Consider the following 16,847-nt stretch of genomic DNA (forward strand, 5'->3'; position numbering starts at 1 on the left):
ACAGTAGAAGTTGCATAGACTCATTGTCAGAGGGGGAGCTCTGAAACCACATTCCCTGTGTTCAGATCCCGGCCCTGGACTTAGTCTCTCTGCACCTGTTTCTCCATCTGTAAAATGGGAGTGTTAATGTCTACAGGATACAGTGGTTGGGAAGAAGTCATAGAGCACCTGGCACATAGTAAGCCCTAAAAAATGCTGGCTTCTGCATCTGCTGTTGCTGCTGCTGCTGCTGTTATTACTGGCTGGCTGTGTCTATGTGGAAGGTGGGTGGGAGAAGGGGATTGTTATTCGGACCACCACACTTGGAAACCACAGGCTGCCCCTCTCATAGCTCCTGGCAGCTTCAGATGTGGTGTGTGGTTATTAAATTATAGTGTCCTCCATGAATCTCCAGCCACTGCATCCTCCCCAGCTGCCTGAGGCAGGAGCAGTGACTCCCCGGCCCTTCTTGCTTCGCCTGTGGTCTGGGTTCCTCTGAATCCCAGGGTGGAGGTTGCAGGAGAAAGATGCGTCTGAGTTTCCTCCTGCTTTGGGCTGGAGTTAGGTGCTCAGGACCCACAACTGTAGAGCTCATCTTGCAGTTGAGGAAACCAGGGCAGTCCCCGCCACCCATCCTTCAGCATCAGCTGAACCTGTGGGAGAACCAGATCCAGACCATGGGGTGCTTCTCCCTCTCCCACCCCCGGCTATATTCCTAGTGATTTAAAAGCATGGCCTGGTGAGAAAGGAAGCTCATTTGTCTCCTAATACTTGTCTGGCCACAATGTTGTCAGCAGTGGCAGCACCTGTGATGCCATTTCAGCGTGAGCCAGGCACGGTTATATGTGCAGACAGAGAGACGCCCTCCCCTCGGGTGGCGGGAGGAAGTCACCTCCTTCAGCTGGGATGAGATGGGGAAACTGGGATAGGTCAGTCATTTCTTGGGCACCTACTTGTACTTCATGGAGGACACAGAAATGCATAGCAAGCCCATGACTGCTACCTTCAAGGAACTTTAATATAGGAACATAAATGAACTGGAGTGGCTGTAGTAAACTGCAACGGGAGCCCCTCCTGCTGGAGAGACAGAAGGCTTCTTGGAAGAGGTGGTATTTGGGTTGGACCTTGGCCGGGGTTGGAGGGGGTGGGGGGGATGGTGTTGGGCAAGTGGAGGGGAGGGTGGGAAGGAATTGTGGAACAGTCTCAGATGGGAAAGCGCACATGTATGCGTGGGCCAGGGAGTCGGTTTGGCCGTGTAGGATGATTGATAATGCCAAAACTGTGGCAGGAATCACTCGAGCAAAATTCCTCAGCTTTGGACATAAAGCCACGGGGCATCATGGTGGGAAGAGCTTCTAGTTCTAGTTCTCTCATTTTACAGATGGGGAAACTAAGGCCCTTGGAGGGGAAGGGGTCCACACTGGTAACAGAGGTGGGACCAGAACCCAGATCTGTAAGCGTTGAGGAGCTCTGCCTGTTGAATTCAGACTGGCCTTTAGCTCAGATGGACTCTAGTAAAATAAAACCAGCAGGTACTGTGTTACACAGATCGTATACCTCATTTACAGATGTCATCTCATCTGATCCCTACATAGACCCTGGGAATTTAAGGACTGATATCTCCATGTTACAGATGAGGAAACTGAGGCAGGCAGGTTAAGCAACTTACCTAAGGTCATCGGGCTGATATGTGGCAGAACTGGGTCTTGGCATCAGACAGTCGGATCCCAAAATGTGTGCCCTTTACCACTGTCCTCTATTGCAGTCCCAGAGATGACCAAAATGTTAGGGCCAGTGGTTATGGCTAGGCCAGGCATGTGAACCAACAGTGTGGCAGAAAAGCTGGCTCCGGCCTCTCCTGCCAGTATTACTAGCCCAAGTTGCCCAAGGCACTTCCATTGTCCCAAAGACAGAGCCTGAGACACCATCACACTGGTAGGTTTGTGGCTCTGGCTTACATATTTTTCTTTAATATTACCTCTTTATTTTATAATTTTATGAGGTTCCTGAAGACCTTCTAAAAGTTTAGATTCTGCACCCCCCGCCCCACCGCTGGACTTCTGAGCCTCACTTGATTATCTGAAAATAAAGCCTTCATGGTCACAGTTATGTTTCCCTTTTTCTCTTTGGCTAGGAAAAATAGTGTTTGCATAGGTTGGGAGAAGGCTGAGATGGAATCAGAAAAAACAAAATTCTTTGAAAATCTCTATAAAGCCACTTCCAACCCATTAGGATGGCTAAGATAAAAAAAGAAAAAGCAGACAATAACAAGTGTTGGCAAGGCTGTAGAGAAATTAGAACCCTCATACATTCCTGGTAGTAATGTGAAATGATACAGCCTCTTTGGAAGACAGTCTGGTAGTTCTTAAAACATTAAATATAGGTTTATCATATGACCCAGCAATTCCACTTCTAGGTATATACCCAAGAGAAAGGAAAATATGTCTATACAAAAATTTGTACACAGATATTCACAGCAGCGTTATACATAATAGTCAAAAAGAAACAATTCAAATGTCTATCAGTTGAATGGATAAACAGTATGATCTATCCATACTGTGGAATAGTATTCAGCCATGAAAAAGAATGAAGAGCTGACACATGATACAAAATGGATGGACCTGGAAAACACACTAAGTGAAAGAATCCAGACACAAAAGGCCTCATATTGTATGATTTCATGTAATGAAATGTTCAGAATAAGCAAATCCATAGAGACAGGAAGTAGACTAGTGGTTGCCAGGGGCTGAGGGGCCTAGAGGGAAATGAGGTTTCTTTTTGGAGTGATGAAAATGTTCTAAAATTAGATAATGGTGTTGGTCACACAACTCTTTAAATATACTAATATCCTAAAAAGCACTGAATTATATTTTAAAGGCGCAAATTTCATGGTATGTGACTCATATCTCATTAATGCTGTTATAAAAAGAAAACAAAGTCTTCTGACACCATTGATGCTGCTGCGTTTTAGGAGGAGGGGTGGGGATGTCTCTGGTCGGAAAACAAGGATGAACTTTTGTTTTTACTTAGTGAGAAATGGAAATTGAATTTTTAAAAAAGTCACTGCTTCGGTCATGTTTCTGGGAACCATTATAATGCTATCCCTTGGCTGACCTTGGGTGCGGGACGCGTTCTCTCCAAGAGGCGTGAAGGGGAGCCTCACTTCAGACACGAGGAGGCACCAGGAAGGCAGCGCTCTCAGGGCCTGGCCCCCAGGCTGTGGGATGTGTGTGTCTGGTCTCAGGACGCAGTTTCATATGTCTGAGTGTTTTGTACTTTGACCCATGAGTCCAGCCTCCACCTCAGTTTTATGGATGTGGAAACTGGGGCTCCCCAGGACAGCCACAACGTAGCCCAGATGATGCAGGGTTTAATGAGGGATCCAGGACCCCTAGTCCTCCTGGGCTCTTTCCACAGTATCACATTTGTGCTGTGCCTTGTCATCGGTGGTCCCAGTTACAGTGCAAATGATAGCTCCATCTGCAAAGATTGCAATGTCCCTGTGAGGAAGTAGACAAGGAAGCGTCAGAGCAGAAGGGGACATCAGGGAAGTCCTGGAGGGACTGTTTAGTACTGGGAAGGTGCTGGGGCACTGAGGGGTGAAGGATTCAGCAAGGGAATGGAGCGAATGTCTGAGGATTTTGAAATCCCTATCCCGTATCCAGCCCTCCCCTCCGCCCACTTACAAGCTCTTCCAGCTATTCTGCTAATTGGGATACTCATTCTCGCCAGCCTGTCTCCTCCATTTCAAACTTTCCAGCTCCCAGAGGGCTCAGCTCTGAAGCCCTCTTCCCCTCCCTGCTGGGCTGGTGAGCTTCAGAAAGGTCCCAGCCTGTCTCGGAGGGGCTGGGAGAAGTTACATCTGCAGTCTGGCCCCATTCACATGAATCTCCACACCAGCAAGGATGGAATTTGAGGTTGGAGTGCCCACTGAGAGAGTCCCAGGAGGAAAAGCATTCCTTTCTTTTTTACGACTTACTAGGCCCTTTTGGCTGTGTTCAGACTTGTGGCTCCCAACGAACGTTACATAGGACGGAATTAAATGGTCAGAGTTGGACAGCACCAGGCCGGGTTATACAGCATTCGTCTCCCCACGTGGAGGCACATGTCCTTTTACAACTCTAGGCTGCTGAAAAGGACTAGGCTTATTTGGAAGGCCATTTAAGGTAACAGGCTCTGGGCAGCTTTAATTGATATTCCCTTTACAGCACAAGTGGACTCAGAGGGTGGATACAGTCCCAGGGAGACTAGGTGGGGGGGTTTAGAACTTGGCCCTTCTGCAGGCTCTTCAGAGCTGGCCAGAAAGGACCTGCTGTATGTCAGGCCATGGCCGCTTTCACCATCATGTTCTCATTGACTCCCACAGTGAACCTCCTTAGTTGTCACCACTTTATAGGTAAGAAACAGAGAGGTTCAGTGGCTTGCCTGAGGTCACACAGTGACTCTCTTCTGTGTGGTGCCAACATTCTGGGCTACTTGGTCACTAAACTTGCAATGCTGACCACCTGGCCCTTTTTCTGTTTTCCTAGAATGTGACTCTCCAGGTAAACTTCAGTGGTGAGACCATATTACCCCTCTAATGACCACATGCCCAAAATTTCCTGGAAAGATCCCATTCAAGGTACAACAGACCATTGGTTCTTTATTTTTTATTTCTTTTCTTTTTATGTATGTATGTATGTATGTATGTATGTATGTATGTATGTATGTATTTATTTTTGAGACAGGAGCTTACTTTGTTGCCCAGGCTGGACTGCAGTGGCATGATCATAGCTCACTGCAGCCTCGACCTCCTGGGCTCAAGTGATCCTCCTGCCCCAGCCTCCCAAGTAGCTAGGACTACAGGTGTGCACCACTGCACCTAGCTAGTTTTTTAATTTTTGGTAGAGATGGGAGGTCTTGCTATGTCGCCAGGGCTGATCTCGAAGACTCCTGGGCTTAGGCAGTCCTCCTGTCTCAGCCTTCCAAAGTGCTGGGATTACAAGTGTGAGCCAGCCGACCTGACCCTCTTTTATTTTTTAAATTGACAAATAATAATTGTACATATTCATTAGGTCCATAGTGATGTTTTGATATATGTAATTTATAGATCAGATCAGGGTAGTTAGCATACCATCATCTCAAACATTGATCATTTCTTTGTGTTGGGAACATTCAGTATCCTCCTCCTAGCTACTTGAAACTATATAATATATGATTGATAACTGTAGTCCTACAGTGCTATGGAACCCTAGAACTTATTCCTCTTATCTGGCTGTGTTTTTATATTCTTTTACAGGTCTGTCCTTATCCTCACCTTACTCCTACCCTTCCCAGCCTCTAGTATCCTCTGTTCCACTTTTTACTACTATGAGATCAGCTTTTTTTTAGTTTCCACGTATGAGTGAGAACATGCAGTGTTTAACTTTCTGTTTCTGGCTTATTTCAATTAACATAATGTCCTCCAATCCCATTTGTGTTGCCACAAATGACAGAATTTCTTTCTTTTTTATGGCTGAATAGTGTTCCATCTTGTGTGTATACCACATTTTCATTATCCATTCATCTGTTGTTGGATACCTAGGTTGATTCCATATCTCAGCTACTGTGAATACTGCTGCAATAAAGATGGGGGTGCAGATGTCTCCTCCATATACTGATTTTCTTTCCTTTGGATAAATGCCCAGTAGTGGGATTGCTGGATCACATGGTACTTCTATTTGTAGTTTTTTGAGGAATCTCCATATTGTTCTCCATAGTGGCTCTACTGATTTACATTCCCATTAGCAGTGTGGAAGAGTTCCCTTTCTCCACATCCTTGCCAGCATTTGTTATCTTGTGTCTTTTTGATAATAGCCATTCTAACAGGTGTGAGATGATACCTCATTGTGATTTTGATTTGCATTTCCCTGGTGATTAGTGATGTGAGAATTTTAAAAATATACTTGTTGGCCATTTGTATGTTTTCTTTCGAGAAATGTCTATTCAGATCATTTACCCATCTTTTTAATCAGATTGGGGTTTTGTGTGTGTGTGTGTGTGTGTGTGTGTGTGTGTGTGTGTGTTTTCTGTTAAGACATTTGAGTTTCTTATCTATTCTGGATATTAATTCCCTGTCAGATGAGTAGTTTGCAGATATTTTCTCCCATTCTGTAGGTTGTCTTTTCACTCTGTTGATGGTTTTCTTTGCTGTGTAGATGCTTTGTAGTTTGATATAATCCCATTTGTTTATTTTTACTTTTGTTGCCTGTGTTTTTGAGGTCTTAGTCATAAAATATTTTCCCAGACCGGTGTCCTGAAGCATTTCTCCTGTGTTTTCTTCTATTAGTTTTATAGTTTTGGGTCTTACATTTAGGTCTTTGATCCCTTTTGAGTTTATTTTTTCATAGCATGAGAGGTGAGGATCTAGTTTCTTTCCTCTACATATGGATATTCAGTTTTCCCAGCCCCATTTAGACTGTCCTTTCTCCAGTGAGTGTTCTTGGCACTTTTGTCAAAAATTAGTTTTCTGTAAACATATGGATTAATTTCTGAGTTCTCTATTTTGTTCCCTTGGTCTATGCATCTGTTTTTATTCCAGTGCCATGCTTTTTTGGTTACTATAGCTTTGTAGTATATTTTGAAGTCTGGTAATGTGGTGCCCCCAGCTTTATTCTTTTGGCTCAGGATTGCTTTGGCTATTTGGGTCTTTTGTGGCTCCATGTAAATTTTAGAATTTTAATTTCTGTTTCTGTGAAGAATGTCATTAGTATTTTGATGGGGATCACGTTGAATCTGTAAATTGTTCTGGATAAGTATTGTCATTTTTACAACAGTAATTCTTCTGGTCCATTAGCATGGAATGTCTATTTGTTGGTATCCTCTTTGATTTTTTTTCATCAGTGTTTTATGGTTTTTCTTGTAGAAGTCTTTCACTTTCTTAGTTAAATTTATTTCTAGATTGGGCTTTTATTGTAGCTATTGTAAACGTAGTATTGTGATTTTTTTTGTAGCTCTTGAAAAATTGTTCTCAGCTAGTTTATTGTTCGTGTATAGAAATGCTATGGATTTTTATATATTGATTATGTATCCTGCAACTTTACTGAATTTATCAACTCTAAGAGGTTTTTGGTAGAATATTTAGGGTTTTCTATATATAAGATTATGTCATCTGCAAACAGGGACAGTTTGACTTCTTCCTCTCTAATTTGGATGCCTTTTATTTCTTTCTCTTGTCTTATTGCTATGGCTAGGACTCCCAGTAGTATGTTGAAGAATGGTGGTGAGAGTGGACACCTTTGTTTTGCTCCAGTTCTTAGAGGAAAAGCTAAAAGCTAACAGTAAGATGTCACCTGTGGATTTAACATGTACAGCCATTATTATGTTGAGGTACTTTCCTTCTGCACTTAATTTATTGAGAGCTTTTATCATGAAGGGATGTTGAATATTATCAAATGATTTTTCTGTCCTTTAAACTCTTGAAATAATGGTTAGAAATGTCTTTTTTGTCGTTGTTGTTCTAGAGACAGGGCCTTGCTCTGTCACCCAGGCTGCTGGAGTGCAGTGATGTGACCAGCAGCCTCAACACCCCCAGGCTCAAGCAATTCTCCTGCCTCAGCTTCCCAAGTAGCTGAGGCTAATAGCAAAGGGATGAGCCACCACATTCGCTAATTTTTTTATTTTAGAGACAGGATCTCACTTTGTTGCCAAGAGTGGTCTTGAACTCCTGGCTTCAAGTGATCCTGCTGCTTCAGCTTCCCAAAGTGTTGGGATTACAGGCTTGAGCCACTGAGCCCTACTGAAATTTCATCCTTTTGGCCTCCAAACTATCTCTCAAATGTCCTTCCTCACTTACCATATAGCAAAGCTTCAGATCCTTGGTCCTGGTTTGGGGCTTGAGAAAACATAGGCACTGAGCCCTGGGCAACCAGGAGACTTCAACAAAGAAACAGATATAAAGGTGCCTGTAAGTCGTAAGGTACCATAGAGATGGGGACCTTTCTACTGGTTCTGAACCACCCTTAGTGTCAGCTAAAGAGCAGAAAGATACCAACTGATGGAAGGATAGGACAGTCTGCATTTTCATTGTTCCTATGGGCTATTCTGATAAACTTATTTCATCTGTTGCTGTCAGGTTATGGAACCACCACCACTAGCTAATATCTAATGAGGACCTTCTTTGTGCCACTTCTGAGTGCCTTTGTTGCATTATATCAATGAATCCTCTAAATAATCTATACCTATATTACTATCACCCCTGTTTTGTAGATGAAACTGACAAAAAAAAAAAAAAAAAAAAAAAAAAAAAAGCTGAGACATGGAGAGATTAAGAAACTTGCTTGAAGTGGCACAGCTGGGATTCCACTCAGGCAGTCTGACTTCTGAGCCCACCCTCTCCACCTCCGAGGCCAGAGAATACAGTAAAGTACCCAGAGTACAGTGCAAAGTGCTGGTGAAGAGGGTGGGTTCGGAAGACTTTGCTGTGTACTCTCTCTGGGCTCAGAAATAATTTGCACTGTACTCTCTCTGAGGCCAGAGAGATTACTTTAGTCATCTTTGATCCCCCCATGTGTTAGCTCCATGAAGTAGTTGCTGAGCCATATTTGGTGAGTGAGTGTGAGGGGATGGGTGAGTAGAAGGATGGATGGCTGAGTGAGTAGATGGAAGGATGGCTGGAAGGGTGAGTGGATGGTCAGATGTCCAATGTCCTGAAGTGGATAGGTGGGTGGGTGGATGGATGGATGGATGGATGGATATATGGATGGATGGATGGATGGCTAGATAGATAAATAGATAGACGGGTGAATGAGTGGATGGGTAGGTAGTTGGGTTAGAGAGCTTTCTCATATGTAATCTATTGGTATGCTCAAGGAATCCACCTGAAGATAACAACTCACCCAGTTATGATTATAGTGGGCATTTTGATTAGAGCGGCTATAGACACTGTACCCTCAGTACCTATAGTAGAGTCTAGAACAGACGACTCTTAATAGGAATTTTTATGAATGAATGAAAAACCAGGCGGGCACCAGATAGCAAAAAATGTAGAGCCTTGCAGGCTTCCTTTGACCATACTGAGCAAAGTACTCATCTCAGAGGTTTCTTTTTTTTTTGAGACAGAGTCTCACTCTGTCATCCAGGCTGGAGCACAGTGGTGCAATCTCGGCTCACTGCAAGCTCCGCCTCCCAGGTTCACGCCATTTTCCTGCCTCAGCCTCCCGAGTAGCTGGGACTACAGAAGCCCGCCACCACGCCAGGCTAATTTTTTTTTTTTTTTTTTTTGTATTTTTAGTAGAGACGGGGTTTCACCATGTTAGCCAGGATGGTGTTGATTTCCTGACCTCGTAATCTGCCTGCCTTGTCCTCCCAAAGTGCTGGGATTACAGGAATGAGCCACCATGCCTGGCCTCATCTCAGAGGTTTCTGTTGGCAGACTGGGGAGATAGATATGATGTGTAAGTGTTCCCAGTCTTTTTCCCCAAGGGAAGACATGGTTACTTTCCCAGGACACAGGTTTCTGCTAGGGTCTGTCAGAGCATTTGGGAAGAAGTTAACATCTATCAGAGATGTTTCCTTGCCCTGTATATGATCAACTTGGTAGCAATACCAGGGTTGGTAGGAGCGGCAGTGTTGACAGTCTTGGTTTTAGTGTCAGAATGTTTTGGTTTATTTTACTGCCAACTTCTGTTTAAGATAGGGTCTGTTGCTGCCATTTTTTCATTGACTCTGCAAAGGCATTGAATCATACTTGCTCTTTCATATTGTGAAAGCATATTTTAAAGACATTTCTAGACCTTTAAAAATGTATTACTATTATTTTGATTGACAAGTCATAATCCTATACCATTATGGGGTACAATGTGATGTTTTAGTATATGTATACAGTGTGGCATAATTAAATCAAGGTCATTAACGTATCCATCGCCTTATCGTTTTTATGGTAAGACATTTGAAAGTTACTATTAGTTGGCCAGGCACAGTGGCTCATGCCTGCATCCCTCATCCTTACTGCTTATCCTGGGTAGAGCACCACCTGCTCCTGCTGACTGAGGTGGCTGTTCCTCTCAGAGGGAGGGCAGGACTCCACTCCAAGTCTGCTGGAAAAAGGGATGCAGGCAGCTCTGGAGGGAGGGAAGTGAGGGCTCTGTGAGACCAGTTCATGCAGTCACTTTACTGAGCCTGATCTGAGCTCTGCTGAGAAGATTACATTTAGGCTGGGGACTGCTCCTCAGTGGAGGGAGCTGGTGGCCCTTGGTGGCATGCTGACTGGCAGCGGAGGTGAAGGTGACCCTGGGACAGGAGGGAGGCTTTGGCACACCTCAGCAATTCTGGCAGGGGGTTATTTCTTTGTATACCTTGGTAGTAGGTATGTGGCTTGTTGTAAAACACCTCATCATTTGAAAGAAAAGGACAAAAAGCAATGATTTTGAAAAGGAAGAAGAAAGAAGTCTGACCAGAGGGTCGCCTGTAGGCTAGTAGGTTGAGTCGTGGCTCAGCCTTGATGAGGACTGGGTTTGCCTCTGTACACAAGTGCACAGCCACAGTCCCCACCTCCAACCCCTTATGTCAGTGGAGGCCCAGGCAGAGACAGGTTACCTTGTCCCTGCTCTGCCTGACCCGATAGCCCCTTGTGGAGCAGGGGACCCTACTCTGGCCTTGGCAAAGCCCCAAGCTCCTTAGGCTGCAGGTACTCTGGGCTTAGGTGCAGGCGGTTCTGGCTCCTATAAAAGACATTTGAGGAGCTCCAGGATAGGCGTCTAGCTCACTATAGCCTAAGGCTCTGTTTCTCCTCCCCTGATGTCCCCCACCCACCTCGCTTCCCCCTGCCTGGGCCAGGGCCTGGGGGAACCCTTGGTCCAGGCAGTCCAGGAAGTGGCTGCTCCCTTCTGTCCTGGCATCCATCTGTCATTCCAGCATCTCATCCTGGCATTCCCAGAGGGCAGAAGTAAGTATTTGGTGAGGATTTAATAAGACCAGATTTTGAGTAGGAAGAAAGGTTTGTGAGTTGTCTGGGGCCACATTGCCAATGGCAAGAGGGAGCCACTGAAGGTTTTTGAACAGAAGAGCATAGTCTCTTGTGGAATACTCAGCCTGCTGTGTAGAGAGAAGAGTTGAGAGCCCCTGCTGTGGGGATCACAGTTTGTGATTGTGTACAAGTTGTTCACATTTGAGGACAGGGACCATGTCTGCTTCACTCACCAGTGTTTTTCTCGATGCCTAGCCTGTGCCTGCTCAAAGCAGACATCAGTAAATATGTACTGACTGCTATATTCATTATTTAGTGGCAATGCCTGTGGAGTAGTCACAGGCATAGAGACATGAGACTATCGTACCTAGATGAGCTGTGATGCTCACAGCAGCTGCCAAGAAGGTGTGACAGGAATCCTTGTTGCTGTGCAGCTGAGTGAGAACTGATGCCCTGAGCAATGTCTTGTCTGTGATCTAGCAGATGGCAAGGCTGGGCCTAGGGGCTGGAATACATGTCCTGGATTGTGTCCACCACATCATTGCATCCCTTACTCAGGCCCAGAGCACACTGCCACCTTAAGGACTAACGCTGCTGCCTGACCAGGCCAGTCCAGATCCCAGACCATTCAGACTCAACATCTCCTGCCCGCATCGTGAGTTATTCGGGCCTCCCTTTGGCATGGGAGCCTGCCCCATGTCTGCAGGGCAGCAAGTCTGTCTTAACATGTGCAAAGACACTGGGCAGCAAGGGCCTGGTGTGTTCAGGGCTCCACATGGAAGCTAGTATGGCTGGGGTGGGGAAGTAGGAGGTTTGTGCCTGAGTCTTACTTCTCATTTTCTGTCCCTATGGCTCGAATGGGACCCCTGGTAGGTTCACTTTGCCTTTGCTAAACAAAAAGCTCTAACCCTTCTTTCCCCTGCTCTGACCCAGCGCCTACACAGAGCCCTACAAAGTCTGTCCCATCTCGTCGGCAGCCCCCAAAGAGGACCTCACGTCGGATGAAGAGCAGAGAAGCTCAGAGGAGGAGGACAGTGCTTCAAGAGACCCCAGCCTCACCCACAAGGTAGGGCACCCCACAGGTAGGCCGTGGGCATCAGAGACGTGAAGGCGGAGAGATGGTTGTAACAGATCTGCTCCTTCCCTTGGTGCGGAGGGAGCTGTTTGCAGTCAGCTGGGCCCAGCTGGATGCAGGGGCTGAGACACTCAGCATCAGGGCTCTAGGAACCATCGCCTTCTGGGGGCCTGCCTCGGTGATGCAAGGGCAACTGCTCCTGCCGGTATCCACTGGAGTCTGATGAAGTTTGGGGCTTTCTGGAGCCTTTATAGATGATGTGGAATAGAGCTGCCTGATTTGAATGAAGACCAGCCTAGCTTCTAATGACCTCGGACACCCTGGGCCTCAGTTTCCTCATCTGTGAAGTGAAAATCATGAGGGTGAGATGTGTTAAAGGCTATAAGGGAATTTTGTGAGCTGAAAGCAGTTTTAGATGAAAGCTGGTTTCCCTGGCCCTGCAGCAGTGCTGTGAGGGGATGGAGTTGCTGGAGGGAGGTTGTTGTCTAGAGGCTGATGGCGAGCTGGGGGCCACGTCACAGTGAAGACCCAGACCTCATTGCTGGGCACGGGTGCATCAGTGCTGATGGGGGTAATATATGCTGTCTATTGGACACTCATGGTGAGCTGGCCTTCACCCACTCACTGACAAAGTCCCAACCCTTCCATACACCCCTTCTCAGAGTCATGAATCCCTTCCCACAATGTACATTTGCAGAAACGGATAGAGGTGAAGAACCGGCCTAGGGTGTGTGGCTGGTCGGTGGCATCCCAGGAAAGATCACTGGGTGATATGGGGCTCAGGCATTTGTTCTGCAGGGAATGTGACCACTGCAGGAAATGGGCTAGGAAGAGTGAAATGCCCCCACCCACCCCACCCATCTTCCAGGCCATGCCTGCGTGTTGAGAGGTGACTGGAGAGGCAGAGAGTGAAGTGTCCCCTTTCCCCACTTCCCAACAGACCTCTGCACCTTTTTCTGCACCTGCCTCCCATACCTCATCATCCTCCCCTTTCAAGCCTAGGTTAGCTTTGCCACATTGATGAAAGACCATTGCAAGTGGATGCACTCAGTAAAGGGGCCTGACACTTAGCAAGCACTGGCCAAATGAGGGTGTCTCGTTTTCTTTCCACAAAGGTGATTTCTTTTAAAAACCCACTGATCTCTCTGGACTGTGTTTTCATAAGGTTACCTACCAAGTGCTACAGGAGCCCTGAAGAGAGTTAGTCCCCTCTTCTCTCCTGCCTCTTCCACCACAGTCCCTTCTCCCTCCAGTGGCTCCTTCACACCCTGCCCGTCCCCTCTCACTCGTCTCTCTGCTGCCTCATCCTTTCTAGGTACTGAGCCATGTGTCTCTCTCTTTCCTGAGGTTGTCCATGTTTGTCATCTCTTTGACTCCTACAACAACTTCAAAGTTGGCACCATTATCCCTGTTTTACAGTTGAGGACACAGAGGTTCTGAGAGGTTAAGTAACTTGCCCAAGGCCACACAGCTAGTGAATGAAGGGGTCAGGTCTCAAGCACAGCTCTGGCTGGCTCCAAGTCCAGTGTTGTCTATCACTGCAGGCCTTCTCTGACCTCTCCACTCCTCCTCCTCTCCCAAGAAGGAATATTGTCTCCTTGTGGAGAAGGGAGGAGAGCCTTGAGTTAATGGTGCCCGTTTAAAGATGATTTTGGCTTTTCTGGGCATCCCTGAGGTCATGGAATCTGGGAGCAGAGATAGTTGCCATCAGAGATTTGGTCCCCACCCTGAAACCAGGAATCTGGTACTGGCCATGAGAATGTTGGAGGGCTGATGGAGCAGTGGAGCCCACCATGTGCAACTCTCTGTACCTCAGAGTCCCCACCGCTTGTGATGTACCCCACTACAGTCACTGAGTTCTCTGTTAAACCCTCATCTGGGACCCCCCACATCTCTTCTTCTGGCTGTGTCACTGCAGGCCAGTCATTCCCCATCTCTGAAAGAGAGCACTAATAGTAACTGCAGGGCTGTGGGAGGGTTGAATGGGAGCACAAATGTGAGAGTGTTGGCCAAGCAATAGGGGTGTAATAATTATCTATTGTTTCTGAATCCTAGAGACAGAGGTTGAGTATGGGAGGAGAGGGCCTGTCCTGCTTAGGACCATTCTAAAGGTGTGAATTCGTGCAATTCTGGGGCCCTGGACATTGGCTGTTACCCAGGATCTGGTCTCCTGGACACTGCTTGGACACTGCCAGGAATAAGGAGCTGGCAAGTGGTAGAGCAGCCTAGGGACTAAGAAGTTCAGACTCAGCTTTGACCCTTGCTGGCTGAGTAACTTGGGCAACTTCCTCACCACTATGCTCCTAGGTTTCCCCATCTGTAAGGTTGGGATAGTAGTAATAGTACCTGCTTCAGAATAGTTATGAAAGTAAATAAGTCTAAGGAGACCTAGAACAATGCCTGCCACTCAGTAAAAGAGCATACAAAGGTCAGAGCTTTTGATTGAGACTGGGAGCCTGAACAGGGAAGCAACCTGCCCAAGTTCAACCGCGACTCAGCAGTGACACGCTCGGGTCATGAGGCTGAGGCAGCCCTGCCTTGGACAGGGGTCCTTCATGTGTCCTGCGGGGGCCAGAGCTAGGCAGAGCCTGTGGCCAGCCAGAGCAGGGTCAGGGTCAGAGGCAGGAGCATCCAGTCATCCCAAGAGCAGGGAGAGGGTGTGTGAGTCTAGGCTCGTCTTTCCAGCAGGTCAGTTCACTCTCCGGAGTCCAGACTTCTCATCTGCCATAGGATTGGACATCCCTGCCCTCCTCTTATGAGGCTTGCATTATATATACCAGAGTTGAAGTTAAAACCTACACTTTCATTGCACAAGGCATGGTCTACCATGGAACATGTAAATCACTGCAGTTCCCTTGAACTCTCATTCCTAGTCCCCATTCACTTAAACACACAGTGTATTGTTTTGTGGATTTGTTATTTTTACATATATGATATCAAACTATAAGTAACCTGGAGTAACTTAGTTGGGTTCCTTCAGTAATACCCCAGAGATATTCCCACATTGATACATAGAGTTCTGAGTTAAATGTTTTTATGGCTACGTAGTATTCCATTTTCCAGATATGCTATGGTTTATTTAGCCATCTCCTCGCTGCAGTATGCTTACAGTGTTTCTAGTTCCATCAGCACTGCAGTGAACTTGTTCACACACCTCCTTATGCACATAAAAGATTTTCTGGAGGGTAGATCCCAGAAGGCAATCAATGGACCAGAGAGCAGGCACATTTTAAATCTCCATATCCATTGCCATGTAGCCCCCAAAAGGCTGTGACAGCAGACTCCCTGGCCGCCCTTGGTGCCCAGAGCTCCCCAACCATGGAACTACGGTGGAGATGGGAAGGAAGGTTTCCCGAGTGAGTGACCTTCTCGACCTCTTTTCTGCAGGAGGATTTTTGGTAGGGTGGGGGCGGGGAGAAGGGTCGTGTCTCCATCCTCATTTGTCCTCCACTGTGGCTGAGAATTCAGTTTCTCTAAAAGGCAAAGACCTCTCATCTCCATGCCGTAGTCACATTGTGTGGGATACGGGAGCAAGATTTTCTGTCTCCACCACCTCAGAAGAGCAGACCAGGGAAGGTGTGAGTGAGGAGTGGTCACCCTGTGGGCCCCAGGAGGTGTGTTTGGGGGTACAGTGGTGAGCCCTACCCTTCCTGGATGTTTTAGAGTAGCCAAGTCATGATGGGAGAGGTTTTGGGAGCAGGATAGGAGGCTGAGCTCCACTGGTCCATCCACATGTCTGACCTCTCCTCGCTTCCACTCATAGACACACAAAGGCTGTAGGTGAAAGGAAAGAGGGAGGGAGAGAAGGAAACCAAGAAAGACTTAAAAATAGCTCTCCTGATGAAAGGAGACATTCAAAGACTCGCTGGCGTGTTGGCCCTCTCTGACAATGAGCCTAGTGGGGCCTTTTCAGGCTAAACACCAGCTCTGCAAGACCAGCCCAGCAGCCAGCAGCCCCTCCCAGGGACCCCCTCCCTCACCTGAGTCTCATGGCCACATTTGTTTCCCAGTTTGGCCTGTCTCTGGAACAGACCCTTCCTGTCATCACACCCTCTGTGGCAGGTCTGCTCCTGCCCAGCCAGGCCCACATGCCCAGAGCTCTGCTCTTGCTGGGCCGGCGGACCAGTGTCCCTGGTCTTTGACCCTATAGCCTTGCCTTGACCATCTGCCTCAAATTGAAGGGTCCACCTGAGCCCTGGTTGTTGCCATTGGACCAGTCCCCAGCTGGGGTTAAACACCACCATGCACTTTCTCTGTGCTGTGGATGCACAGCTGCACGCTGGCTCCACTGCAAATGCTTGCTTCTCCTGGACCCCGGGAAAGGGCCTCTGAACCACAGCCTGTGCTTCCCACTCCCAGAAAACAATACTCATCTAGTGAACATGAACTTTCTCCACTGTCTGCCTCTCTACTGTCTGTATCTTCACTTGGTTACTCCCAGTCCCTCCTCTTCTTCCACAGAAACTTATTTATTCAGTAAGTATGTACTGAGCATCTACTCTGTGCCTGGCTCATTGTCAGGAAAGACCAACATGCAAGCACCCTTTCAAGGGCTGAAGATACAGCAGTGACAAGTCAGACCAGTCCCTGCCTGCCCTGTTGGAGTTTCACATTCTAGGGAAGGGGATGGAAGGCAGAAAACTCCTAAGATGGGATTAGGTGGTAACAAGTGCTATAAAAAACAAACTTGCGGCCAGGCATGGTGGCTCACGCCTGTAATCCCAGCATTTTGGGAGGCCGAGGTGGGCAGATCACGAAGTCAGGAGATCGAGACCATCCTGGCTCACATGGTCAAACCCCGTCTCTACTAAAAATACAAAAAATTAGTTGGGCGTGGTGGCACCTGTCTCTAGTCCCAGCTACTTCGGA

At 47.0% G+C, this 16,847-nt stretch overlaps 1 protein-coding gene across 1 annotated transcript in view; it reads left to right on the forward strand.

Annotated features, from left to right (window-relative positions):
- FGD5 (FYVE, RhoGEF and PH domain containing 5) overlaps positions 1–16,847 on the forward strand; it is a 123,774-nt gene that overhangs the window by 38,636 nt on the left and 68,291 nt on the right. The window contains exon 3 of the mRNA XM_050781578.1: positions 11,837–11,969. Coding sequence (XP_050637535.1) covers positions 11,837–11,969 — 133 coding nt within the window. The remainder of the gene's footprint in view (positions 1–11,836; positions 11,970–16,847) is intronic.

The sequence above is a fragment of the Macaca thibetana genome, chromosome 2 (genome assembly GCF_024542745.1).
Source record: "Macaca thibetana thibetana isolate TM-01 chromosome 2, ASM2454274v1, whole genome shotgun sequence".
NCBI classification, from domain to species: domain Eukaryota; kingdom Metazoa; phylum Chordata; class Mammalia; order Primates; family Cercopithecidae; genus Macaca; species Macaca thibetana.